Genomic DNA, 14,019 nt, shown 5'->3' with positions numbered 1-14,019 from the left:
TCCTGCCCTACTGGTGACATGGGTGGGGGCAGTGTTGAGTGTGGGTGTGGGAGGTAACCTTCTACTAGTTCTACTCGTACTTGTAGAACACGGCCCTCTGTGGATGGAAGAGGCATTGGTTAGCTCTGGGTTGGAATGCACTGCTGTGTTGCTGGTTTGAGGTTCGTAGTCCATTTCCTCGTCTGACAACCCAGTGAATGAACTACCAAAGGCATGGGTAGGGGTATCGCTGTCATGGTCAACCGGGGTGTTTTTGCACAGTGAAAGGGCAGAGAAGTGCCACACCTTCTCATCACAGAGCAAGGCTGAATTGCAGTACACTTTGCGTACAGAAATTGGCTTTGTGAATCTGTCACTTGCTAATGTGACTGCTTCTTCTAACCTTGACGATGTCACCGATTTCAAGCTTGACGGGTTTGCACCCATGTTTCAAATCGTACTTCTCCTTGCAGCTAGCTTGTGCTACCTTCAATTTACCCTTAACTTGCTCTGTTGACCAATTGACACTTTTGGCTGCCTTGACCCAACCTACATTGTCCTTGGACAAGGGAGTTCTACCTTGTATCAGCTCAAAAAGGCTGTGGCCAGTAGTGACACATGGTGTGATACGGTAGCCCACACGGTTTTAAGTATTTCCTGTTTCCATTCCCGTATTCCCGTTTATTGCTATTTGCCAGTTGTACAATGCCCTTGATGACTCTGTTGAACCTTTCTACCACACCATTTCCAACAGGGTGATATACAGAGGTGGTTTTGTGACAGACTTTGTTTCTCTGGTTGTAGCTCTTGAAGGTGTCTGAATTAGGACATAAGGAGCAGTCCCTGACTACTCTCTCAACTGCTAGACTTACTCCGGGCCACCAGTAACTGTTCTTGACTCTATTCTTACTTTTTGCGATGCCCAGATGCCCTTGTTGGCAGATCTCGAGCATTTTCCTTCTTAGCATGTCGGGTGGGACAACCTCCCCCCCCCCCTCAACAGTAAACCGTTTTCATGGGAGAGTTTATGTTTCACCTCCCAGAAGTGTCTTGATTTTTCAGACAAGGTTTTCTTATCACTCCGGCCCTTTGTTACCATGTCCAATCACTTCACACAGTGTCTTATCTTTGTTTTGTTCTGAGATCCTTTCATCTAGAGAGGTTCCCTCTAGCTCCTAGTTTACACTAGCGATACATAGTTCATCACTTTCATCATGTTTCTCACGTTCTGGTATGGGCATGCGGCTTAAAAAGTCTGCAACCACATTCTTTACCCCAGAGACATACTCTACAACATAATTGTAATCAAACAATCGCACAGATAGCCGTGCTAGCATAGGCAATGCTGCGTACAATCCCTTAATGGTAAATACTTTTGTAACCTTGCCACCCCAGAAAAACTGTCTGAAGTATTCAAGGCCCCAGACACACGCCAGTGCCTCACGCTCAATGACTGAGAATTTTTCTTCACTCGGAGTGAAGGAGCGTGAGGCAAAGGCTATGGTACACTCATTTCCTCTAGCATATCTTTGGGTTAAGACAGCACCCAGTCCCCTACAACTTGCATCAGTTGTAATAATATTTTCAATTAGGGGGTCAAAACCTTGCAATGGTACAGTTGAACACATTTCATGTTTCAAAGAATTGAAAGTGTTTTGACAATCCTCATCCCATATGAATTTGTTCTTCAATTTTAACAATTGTCTAAGTGAATAAGTTTTGTGAGAGAAGTTCTTTATAAATTTAGCATACAATTCTACCAATCCTAGGAAGGATCGTAACTCTTCTTGGTTCTTTGGCACAAGAGCTTCGTTGATGGCTTCCAATAGTTCTTTCTTCGGACTGATCCCATCTCCTGTTATTTCATGCCCCAGATAATTAACCTTGCAGCAAGCAAATTTGCACTTCTTGTATTCGGCTGTCAAACCCTTTGCTGCAAGTATGCCAAGAACTTGGTTTACCATATTGTCATGCTCCTGCCTAGATCTTCCCATGATGAGGATGTCGTCTTGGAACATCAATAAATCTGGGATTTCCGCGAAGATGTTTTGCATTAGCCTCTGAAACATTGCGGCCGCAGAGGCCAATCCAAAGGGCACTCTATTAAATTGGTAACATCCGAAAGGCGTTATGAACGTGGTATGTCTCTTGCTCTCCCGATGCAATGGGACCTGGTGAAGCGCGGATTTCAAGTCTATTGTCGAAAACCATTTCACACCTTTCTTTTGCTAGCATTTCATTGATCCTTGGCAGTGGGTATTGCTCAACTACTATGTTAGGATTAAGATCGCGCAAGTCGATGCACAGCCTTAAGCTGCCGTTAGGCCTTTTAGCCATGGCCAATGGTGCTACCGACTCAGATGCTTCGACGTGTTCTATAATTCCATCCTGAAGAAGCTTGTCAAGTTGTGCCTTCACTTCTTCTTTCACTGAAAATGGCAAGTTGCGTACTTTATGCACAGCTGGGATGGCTTTGCTCTTGACTTGTATTTTGTGCTTGTATCCCTTAAGTGCACCAACTTCTCCATTAAAGACAGTTGGAAATGTATTTAACAAGGCCTTGCTGTAATTCTCCCTGTCATGTACGACCAGGACTGGGTCTGACCTACTGGGGTCAAGCTTGATTACCAGATGCCCTTGGTCCATCGACCCCAACATAGAGGGTCCCTTTGCGGATACATAGAGTTTGCAGACAGACTCCCTACCCTTGAAGGTGAAATTCAATTTTCCGAATCCAGAGACTTCTATGGGGTCCCCAGTGATCATTTTGATTGAGATGTTTGCTTTATCCAGCTGTTCCCCTAGTTGAGGAACAAATTTCTCCTTCCATACATCACTGTTCACTATAGTGTACGGGGAACTAGAGTTTGCCACAATACTAATCTCAACTCCTCAGATTGTCATTTCACAAACTGGTTTCTTGGTCCTGGACTTGTCCATCTCATTGACACTTGAGACGCACACGTCATCTATATTTAACAAGAACATGTTTACGTCTTCATCATCAGATGTGTGTGGATTGGATATTTCATCACATTCCACCATTTTTACTGAGCCAGTATTCCTTCTGTGGCACACCTTTTGGAAGTGACCAACTACACCACAATATGTGCATTTCACACTCCGTGCTGGGAACTTTTTGTCATCAGCCATGTGATTTGTGCTTCCGCACCTATAACAGCGCCGTTTGTTGCTGTACTGTGTTCTTCCTGGCATAGATTTGTAACTCCTGTGATTACTGTTCTGTTTAGTTATTTTTTTTAGAGTCCGACACTTCGTTTACCGTACCACCTTCTTTCTTTTCATTGTTTTCAGCAATGACAGCTTTTGCGCAGCGTTCTGTTAATTCTGCCTTCTTCGCAATGTCAATTATATTTTGTAGTGGGTACTCACCCTTTGCCCACAAATTGTCTTGGATGTTAGTGTTGGACCCTTGCATCACAATCTGGTCCCTTATGAACTCGTCATGTAAATCCCCAAAGCGGCAGTTGAGGGCTAAGTTTTTTAACGCTGACACATAGTCATCTATTGATTCCTTCTTGCCTTATTTCCAATGAAAGAACTTGTATCTATCCACTCCCAAACAGACTGTGGGTTTGTAATAGGTATTTAGGTAATCAATAGCATTTCCGAACACATCTCCTTCACCTCCTCCCCTAGTCTTCTTAATAATGCTAGTGTATACCTTTATAACTCCAGCTCCCAAACTATGTAGCAATATTTTGTGCTTTTTATCTGCTTTAAAGTCATCATCTTCGTCAAAATTGGATTTATAGTTCATGAAATATTCCCGCCATTCTTCCCACTTGATTTCAGGTTCCCCCTTACCTGCAAGGAATGCTTGCGGAGGTGTCAGGTTCCACAGGTACACCAAAGCCATGCTACTTGCAGAAAACCGCCGCTAAAGCAGCGATAATGGGCTTGATAATTTGCTCTGGAGAATTCCTATAGAAGCCCATGTTGACACCATAACATGGACTTCTATTGGAATTCTCAAGGGCATATTATCAAGCCCATTGTCGCCACTTTAGCTGCAGTTTTCTGCCGCTAAACCGGCGATCATTCTTTGCGCTGTTCTTGATAATATGCCCCATATTATGGCTGGAAAGAGAGAGATAGCATGAGTAGATGAAGGAAGCAGGGCTGGTTTGAGCATTTTTGTCAGGGTTGCATTTTGTTCCTCAGCCGGCTCTTTACACAGTGTAAACCTTACATCGGAGAGGTGATTCTGAGTGGTCATCTCACAGATGCAGCATTGTTATATATAGGACAATCCATATTTATTTATACACATCTTAGTTTACAATCCAACCCAATAACAAAGATTAAGTTATAGCAGTAGGGGAGGAATGCATTGGTCAGTGTCTGATTGAATTATGCAAAGAAGCCATCCTGGAATAGTCTACATATGTTCAGAGGTGTAGCTAACATTGCTACAACATGAAGTGGCACCAGGGCCAGAGCCCCAAGGGGCTCATTAAACACTGACAGTGCTTTATTTTACTACCTCAACAGCAGCCAAAGAGGCAATTGTACTTTCTTGCACATGAACTCATGGTATCCTCGCTACGCTACTGCATACATTTCGCATAAACATTGGAAAGTCACTAGGTACATATATTAATCAAATGTATTGGTTTTACTATTAACCTTCATAACACTGAACCATAAACTTTCTCATCATAGTCCCTTGATCAGAAAAGGGTGAGCATGTTTTCTGCTACAAATAATTACTTCTCATCCATCTAAACCAATGCCACCCCCACAAATTCAACTTGCTAAATTGATACAGTATGAAGTTACTAAAAAATGTGACGGGAAAATAGGACATTGAATAATCAAGCCAACTACTTAGTAAGCAAGACAGTTGTCACTGTATCCAACAGTGGCGGCTCCTCCGCTAAGGCAGAGGAGCGTTGCCCAACTGCCTTTCAGCACGGCAAAATAGGAAAAATGAAAAGATAATAACGCAGTGTTATTATCATTTTACTTTTCTGTGTAGTGTGCGTTTTGTGGGGTGAGGCTAGGAAGTGCAGAGGGGAGCACTGGTGGCACCATACTAAGTGTGCATGAATGTTTCATGATCAAAATAGCAATTTTGACAGACCAGTCTTATCACACACCACCTTTAACACCCAAAGCTTGTTTTGACAATATTGAAGGAAATATGCCATTTAGGTCATAAGCCATCAAAATATGTTCAAAAGTTCATTTTGAAGGATCACCGGCATGAGTGTAAACTGAATGACTATATCTATGCCAGAATTTAGGTTGAACAGCCTTTCAATGAACTGGTACTGCTGATCTCTGATATTCACCCCTTGCGTGCGGCGCGAATTTTCACGCTGTGCGGGGGTTTTAATTAGTGGGCGGGATTCAGATGGCTGTTCTCCACACACACTCTCACTGTGACGTGTGGCCACTCCTGGCCGTCACGAGCATGCAAGGGGTTAAACCAGAAATAGTTCCAGTATTCACAGTGAATGATACGATTCAGATCAGTATCTTCAACTCCAGAGTCACTATGACAAATCATGGACCACCATAGGCATGATCTGCTGCAGCATTCCCAACTTGATGGATCACAAGTAAAATGTGATTCACTTCCTTCATGGATGTGGAATATGGTGAAAGTTGCAGAATATTCTGGATGAAATCCAATAATAAGTGTTGCTGGACATTGTCTGTGCAATAGACTTAGAAAATTGCTGGATTTGGGAGTTAGTTCAGAGACTGCTATACAAGTTCACTCTGTGTCTCCCCCCTTGCCCCCTGGATAGAATCAAAGAAAGGAGTAGCCTAGCACCTGAGATGTTGCTTATGAGTACTTTAGCACAACATTTACACTGGCAGCCCTTAATGGCTTCAGAGTGCATAGGTCCTCATTTTAAGTTTGGTGAGAAAATTGCTGCTGAATACTTCACCTGGAAGTCTGACACTGTGGGGTAGATAGATATTGGGTTTAGTATCTCTACGACATTATGGATTTTGAGCTATGAAATAGGCATACACATCACAATATTAGTGCATACGCACCAATTTATCCAGTTTTCTCAACTTTGGGCACGCTTTTACTTGACAAGTTTTCACAGGGGATATCAGTCAGTGAAAAAATACAAGGATATAGATGTTCTATTCAACTCTTAATTCTACTTCAGGCAGAAACTCTTTTCCCCACAAATCTGGATATTACCTATGTTGACAGCACATCAATGTACAGGGCATGAATTGTGGAGATTAACGATGTGACTTTCCGGGTGTTTGTACTAATGTGGGTGGAATATGTTTCAAGCATCTTTGATGGTACGCCATCGGAGACTAGCCCCCTTAAAAATAAGGGAGCTTTGCAAATTTATGACAGAACAGATCCTGCCTCAATGCTTAATTTTTAATAACCTGTACTTTGTGAATATTACTGTTCATTAGGGACTGCTTAATAATCTTAATTTTCAAGTATGACTCCAAGAAATAGGTGACTTGTGAGAACAGTGGTGTCTGAGCTTTAGGTATGTTTTTGTGCCTGGCTACTACCTCTCAATTTGACCATACTGGATTCCTTTCATATGGAAACAGGTTTCAAAGAGGATAAAAGTTTCTGTAAGAAGTTGGGTTACTGGTTGAGGAGTAAAACCCCACTCAAGCAGCAACCAAAATCCTTGTCAAGATGAAGTCACAAGCAAACCCCAAATTAACCTGTGCTCAACCCTCTGGTGGTTTGTCACCAAGCTGTCAGGCTTAACTTAGAGGAAATGTTCAAAGTATGTATGCAGCAATTCAAAACAGTAATAAAGTGAAACACAACACAAAAAAATCCCACACTATTTCAGACAAATAGAGTAAAGGTTAATAAATCATCTAAGACCAAAACAACAAACAACAAAAATCAAACCAGTAGAACAGGAGAAATCCAATTTTGAAGATTTAAGTAGAAATAGCACCAAAAAGCACAAGCACCAACTGTGGTTTTCTGGTCGTGCTAGACAGGGTCAAAGTCAAAAGTTCCAGCCGACTACGATGGAGCCAAAGTTGGCTACAGGGACCCAGCTAGGCCCCCTGAATAAAGTACTTTAAATCTTGGTTGGAAAGAGAAGCGTTGTGAGGTCCTGGCATGGAGATGTGATGCACAGTGGTGGTTACAGGGAGCTATACTGGTGATGTGAGGTCCTTGCATGGAGATGTGTCATGCAGCGGTGGTTCCAATGAACTGCAGTTTGTGATGTGATGCCCTTGTACTTGTTTGGAGATGCATTGCACGGCTGCAGTTCCGATGAGCTGCAGTGGGCAATGCAAAGTCCTTGCATGAAGATGGGTCATGCATCTCTGGTTCCAAAGAGCTGCAGGGCTGTGTTGTGAAATTATGCAATGGGGATGTGCTTTGCAGCGTTTTAGATGCAGAGTCTTGTGATGCGTCATGCTGTGTCAGACCACAGATGGCTGGCAGAGCACCTCCAGCCCCACTTCCAAGGATTCAGCACTGGGATGGCACCACTTTGGAGTGCAGGACTCACAGCTGGCACCGTCCAAGTGTTGGGTTTAAAGTTGTTGGAGCATGTTCTGTCACTGTGGCTCTGATCAGGAGACCAACCAAGTAGCCCTTGGAGTCAATCTGGTGGTCCTTGGTCCAAGATGCAGGTCCAGCCCTCACTCAGGCAGGAGAGTGACCCAGCAGGGCACCAGAGTGCCAGTCCTTCTTGCAGCACAACAGCACAGCACTACTTCTTGTGAGTCTTCCACAGGTCCAGATGCGTGCTGAAGAGTTGGGTCTGAGGGTCCATAATTTATACTTGGTGCCCACTTTGAACTATAAGAAGGTTCCGGAGGTTTACACCCTCCTTGAGATGTCATGCATGCTCCTCCTCCTTGCCCCCTTGCCCTGGCCCCAGACTGTCTGTGGGACAAGAATGACTAGTGAAAACCCCTTAGTGAATGTGTTCAGGCAAGGTCTTTGTGATGTGGAAGTGACGTAGGGGATAGCTCCGCCCCATCGTTAACCCCTTCCACGCAGGTTTCACGCAGGGCTAATTACCCCACGGTGCGGGGGGGCCACGAGCGGCAGCGCGGTGCTCATGACGAGCCTAGCTCGTCATGCTGAACAGTGGAGCTGTGCTCATGATGAGCTCGGCTCGTCACGACTCCGCCCACTCCAATAGAACCCCCACACAGGTGGGGAATTAGCCGCGTGTGGGCCGGCCGCGGTAGTTATGACGAGCTCAGCTCGTCATGAGCACAGCTCCACTGTGCCTCATGACGATCTGAGCTCGTCATAAGCATGGAAGGGGTTAGGTCAGAGTGTCCCATCTTCGCAACACCTATTTTCCCTTTGTCACACGGTCTGGGAGCAATACACAAGGACCAACTGCCAGCCACATCTTGTCATGTAACCCAGGGAAGGCTGCAGGCACTAAATAGTTAGGACAAGAAAATGGCAACAAGTAATTTAAATGTGCCAATTGGGTATTAGCCAATCCTACCATTTTTAGGGGAGAGAGCACAAGCGCTTTAGCACTGTTAAGCATTGGTAAAGAGCACAGAGTCCTAAGACCCAAAAAAAACGAGATCAGCACAAATAGGGGGGATAAAGGCAAAGTGTTTGGGAGAAGACCATCCGAAGGCTGATAGACCTAACAGTTTCTCTATTCTGACTGGATCCTCCCTTATGTGGCAATATCCAGAAGTAGATTGATACAGTCTGGTACCATATGTTATGACTCATTTATCCTATATTTGTCCCCCAGAGGGTACAGAATGTTGTCATGCTTATACATTACACATTGTATATAGCAAAATACATGCTTTCTCTTTTGTGGAGTTTACTTACAATAAGAAAACAAGCGCCTATCATCACTGACTTTATTTTCACATCCAAGTCAACCGGAAATTGGATCCCAAAGTTGTCTGCATTGGTGAAAACATCATTTACAAATCCAGAAAAGTACTTGGAGATTTTGCCAATTGTTGACTCTTCATTCAATGTTTTTACCTGCATTAGAGGAAAATCATATTGTACACTTATTTTTGTATTCAGTAAATGGATATTTTCTGTCAGGCATAGAAACTTCATCAATTCTAGTACAAATTATGATGGTGAATAATTGACAAAAAATGTTAGGATTGAAGTCAGAGATACTTAGAGAACACAAGCAAGAAGTATTGCCCTGTGTGTCTTTGAAAAATATCTTCTATAATTTCATTTTTCTTCCTTTTCAGAGTGAATAGGTACAGAGTTACCATTAATTTTGTCCACAGTTCAATTCACTTTGATAGGAAAGTTCATTGACAGTGTGTGGATGCATGAACTCCTGCATTTTATTTTCTTATTCCTGTCCCTACATTAGAACGCATAGGTAAGAAGAAAATTCGTTTTTTACTTGCCTATAATAGATTATTATAGGTGAGTAGTGATGATACAATGTCTCACAGATCAGACTGTGAGGCCATTCAACTTTCGTCAGGCACTGTCAGAGAGGAAGGTGCACATCCAGGAAACACGCTCACTGTGAACTTGAAGAAAATAAAATATAATCTTACATCACTTCTAGAAAAGAAAAATTGTATTCAGGTGTCTATACCTATTCTCCTTTACAAACTGGAACATAAGGAGTGTGTCTTCCACTTCTTCACTGAGAAGAGTATTATAGCCATGCGTTGTGGTAAAAACATGAAAATGAAACAGACAAACAGAAGCTAAAAACAGTGATAACTTGCTAAAGTCTGCACTTGAGCCGTGGTCTGACTCAGACTCATTTTTCCTGTGTGCACACCTTACTTCCATTATCTTTGGCATGAGACCCTGAACCAATCCCACTGCTGACCCAAGTCAATCACCCTTGCTGTCATTGGAATGCTGGTGACGGGGAAGGAGGGTGAACTGATTCTGGAAAAGTGAGTCTGGAGACCTAGGACATTTTGCTGCTGGTGGAGTTGGGTAAGTGCTGTTGTCACAAGGGTAACTGAGACAATGTCCTATAGCGCCCACTGTCACAAGCTTGAAGGCAGTATTGCACATGAAATGTTTCAGACTTACCATCAGTCTGCAAAATGCATCAATGGGAGGAGGAATTCATGAGAGTGAGTGGATGTACTGAAGGAAGTATTGGTGAGTGCATGATTGGGTGAGTGGATGGATGACTGAATGAGTTCATAGAATTGTGAAAGGGTAAGTGATGAAAGAGAGCATGGAGGAATGAAAGAAGTAGCCTTTATTATAATCATACATGTGCTTCATTTCTCATTTTGTCTACACCTCCACCCATTTGTACATACTTGTTCATCGATTAACCCATACACTCATCCTTCCATCCACCCATTCTCCAAAACCATCGCTCAAAGCATCCATCTATCCATCCACTCTTGTGTGCTTATTTAGTAATCCATGTAGTCTCTTACACTTGTCCATCCATTAATCATTCACTCACAATCATTCATTCCCCCATCAACCTATGCATGCCTGTGTGACTGTAGGCATGTAAGCTATGGTCTTTGTGCCTGAAAGCATATTTTCTATTTGAATTTGTCCCTCTATGTGTGCTGCATATATGTAAATGGTTGTTTGTATCGGTAAAGTTCCTGGAGCTTGTTCATTTGCAATTCCTTTGGTGTATGAATGAAGACATTGGCCTACAAATGTGCTTGCAATTCTCTTGACCATTATTAGATCCTTCATGTATGTAGGTCTGTATGTGTGTGTGCTCATGCATGCGCATTGACATAAATATGTTCACAAATTGTTTCCTCTGCCCATGGATTTTTTAAGATGAATATATTATATGTGTAAACATTCACATCCGTGCTTGACTGTATATAAGTGCAATAGTGGTTCAAGGTGTTTTTTCTCCTGGGTGCCAAAATATCTATTGACCTCTGTGTGCAATCCGCGTGTATTTATGTTGAGTTGGATCTCCTTCCTACCGAGGCCAGAAAAACCATTGTCCATGCACTTCCTACCGAGGCCAGAAAAACCATTGTCCATGCACTAGTGACTCCCCACTTGGACTATGGGAATGCCCTCCTTATTGGGCTCAGTCAGAAGGGCTTACATCAATTGCAATGTGTGCAGAACGCCGCCGCACGCCTTGTGCTTGGACTCTCACGGAGAACTTCCGCAAAAACTGCCTTGGTCAAACTCCACTGGCTTCCGGTGAGAGAGAGGATTACATTTAAGACCCTTTGCTATGCTCATCGCATCGCGCAGGACAAAGGCCCTGAATACTTAAAAAACCTCCTCACTATACATCGACCGACCCGGAACCTCAGATCGTCGGGTATGATGCTATTTAAACTCCCTCGAATTTTCAGGGCCAAAATGGGAGGAAGCTCCTTTAGATACTTGGCCTCCAAACACTGGAATGCGCTCCCGCTCCACCTGCGGATGGAACCATCCGAACTGAGATTTCGGGGAAAATTGAAAACTTTTCTGTTCCCCAAATTGTAACTTCTCCTGAGCTTACTTTGTACAGCTGCCTATGGATCTCTGTGTATTATATCAGCAGTTAGCGCGGGGACACACAGTTCTGTGTAGCCAGGCGCTTTACAAATGATTTATTATTATTATTATTATTATTAGTTGTTTGAGTTTCAGGATGCATTTTGTTGTGAATCTGGTTGGGAGCATGCATATACACTGTACGTGAATCTGCAAAAAGGGCACTGTTCTTTTTACCTATACCAAAAAGAAAGAAATGTATGATCGACAATATTTATAGATGGGTCCCATACGTAACACACAATGGTTAGGACCAATACTTAACATGTTATAGATACCACCCATGCATAACATGTTATCTTTGATAAGCAGCTAACAAAAAGGGAATGTTATTCCGGCTTAGGATTCACAAGTTTTTTTGTGCTGTTTGTGATGTCAGTCAGAACGTTCATTAACAAACCTCGCCAATGTTGGCAGCTACTTATCTACAATCCTCTATGTTGCAAAAATAACCAGCTATTTATGCCAGATGTGTATGAATTAATGGAAAACAAAAACAGAGAAGTCACATTGTAGGAAACCAAATAATCGAAAACCATTATTAAGAAAATGCAAAAAATTGGAAAGGAAATCATTTTTTTAAAGAAAAGGTAATTTGAAGAAAAATCCAAAATTACATTAAACTTGGGTCGAGTTTAGGACTACTGTGGAATTTTTGTGTTCAGGGCTGGGCAATGTTTAGATTGATGAGGGGTTTTTAGGGTCAGGAATAATTAGCGTTTGGGCATGGAAAGGGTTTTTTAGTATTTAGATATCGGTGGGGTGAATGGGTGGTGAGCGGTTTCTAGGGTTCACGGATGAGTGGTGTTTAGGAGTGTGTTTTTTTTAGGATTCAGGGATGTGTGGAGTGCAAGGGTTTGGAGGGATTGTAGGATTCATGGATGGGAGGAGTTTAATGCTGGTGAGGATTTTTAAGGGATAATTATCGGTAGAGTCATAGTGGTGAAGTGTTTTTAGGGATCAGGATGGGGTGGAGGTTAGGGTGGTGAGGGGTTTCAAGGATTTAGGGATGGGTGGAGTTTAGATGTAAAAAGGTGGTCTTCAGGGGTGAGTAGATTGGGTGATGAGGAGTTCTAATAGGGACATGGATGGCTGGGGTTTGAGGATTTTAGGATTCAGGGATGGGTGAAGTTTGGGTGTGCTGAGGTATTTTAAGGAGTATAGAATGGGTGGGGTTTAGGAATAGAAAGGGTTTTTTAATGTTCAGGAATGGGTGGACTATGGGGTAGTGAGTGATGTGGCTCACAGATGGTGGATTTCTGCGTTAAAAAGGGCTTTTGGGCTTTAGGGATGAGTGTAGTTTAGATCTGGTGAGGAGTTTTAGGTATGGGTGGGTGGAACTCACAGAGTTTGACCATGCGGAATTCCACAGAGTTACATAAAAATCCAGCGAGAGTCCACGGAGTACTGAGAGTAGGCAGAATGAGCACATTGCAGTAACTTTAGCACCAGAAGCTTGTTCCATGCTGCAAAATCTGTGGAAACAGTATCACACAGCACCAGAGGGTGCTGCTTCTTTACTGCAGCTCGAATAGATTTTATACTAGATCGACAGCTTTCTCACTGCTTTTGGTCACCAATGCCTGCGAGACTGTGACCACCTGTGTCGAGAAAATCTCACCGGGTGTCGTCCTAGTGCCTGAAAATTGCATTAACGGATGCCAATTCATGCTCTTCAACTTAACGTTGGTGAGCTGCGTGCAAAGAAAAACTCCACCATGCAGCGGTTAGCTGATTTGTGCTGGAACTCTGTCTCACAAGCATTACGCAGAGTAGGCAGAACTCCACAAACTCTGACAGCGTATTGGAATTCATCACCCACCCCAAATTTTAGGGGAAGAGATAAATAGTGCTATGGGGTTTTGAGGGGTCTGCAATGGATGGTGTTTATGGCTGGTAATGGGTGAGCAAATTAAAATGATCCGAAGTACTTGTTTAACAGTGTAAAATATATTAATATGAAATAATTAAATAAAGCACTGAAATAAATAACTCTGACAAAACTGTTTCTAAAAGTAAGCGCCTGATTACGAATCTGGCAGTCTTTGAACCGCCAGACTCACGGTGTCGCGGGAGTGGCAGTCTACTGTTTTGCTGATTACGACTTTGTAAATTGTATCGGCGGTGGACAGCCAGCTCCACCAGGGAACAGCTGTTTCCTGGCGGTGGTGCAGGAGAACCACAACGGATTATGCTGAGCAATCCCGCTCAGCATATTTAGAGTTCCTGGACAATCAGCCTTTTCACACCAGAGCCCTGCTATGAAAAGGCTGTTGGTGTAGGAACAAACAGGGCCCTACAAGTCCCCCATGTCCCTCCTGCCATGGGCATGCATTCATGGGGACAAAATATGTCCCCAGCTGTCTGTATTCCCGCCAGCTCCAGCACGGCATGCACGTCACCTTACATGCAATGCTGGAACTTTTTCGTTGGTTCCATTGTGGTGCCTGTTTTCCATGCTCCGCTGTGGGAAAGGCCAAAGGACCGCCGACCGTATTACAAGTTGTACTTTTACAACTCATAATACGGCCGGCGGTCCATGCACAGGTTTGGCGCAG

At 43.3% G+C, this 14,019-nt stretch overlaps 1 protein-coding gene across 2 annotated transcripts in view; it reads right to left on the bottom strand.

The window, feature by feature from the left end:
* The window catches only part of LOC144791737 (phospholipid scramblase family member 5-like), a 217,144-nt gene that overhangs the window by 6,806 nt on the left and 196,319 nt on the right, over nt 1–14,019 (bottom strand). For both annotated transcript variants that reach the window (XM_078666506.1, XM_078666505.1), the window contains exon 6: nt 8,798–8,959. In XM_078666506.1, the coding sequence (XP_078522632.1) occupies nt 8,798–8,959 (162 nt within the window). The remainder of the gene's footprint in view (nt 1–8,797; nt 8,960–14,019) is intronic.

This window comes from Lissotriton helveticus, chromosome 11 (assembly GCF_964261635.1).
Source record: "Lissotriton helveticus chromosome 11, aLisHel1.1, whole genome shotgun sequence".
Taxonomy (NCBI): domain Eukaryota; kingdom Metazoa; phylum Chordata; class Amphibia; order Caudata; family Salamandridae; genus Lissotriton; species Lissotriton helveticus.
The sequence above is the reverse complement of the archived record's forward strand: the minus strand, read 5'-3'. Positions and strand labels throughout refer to the sequence as shown.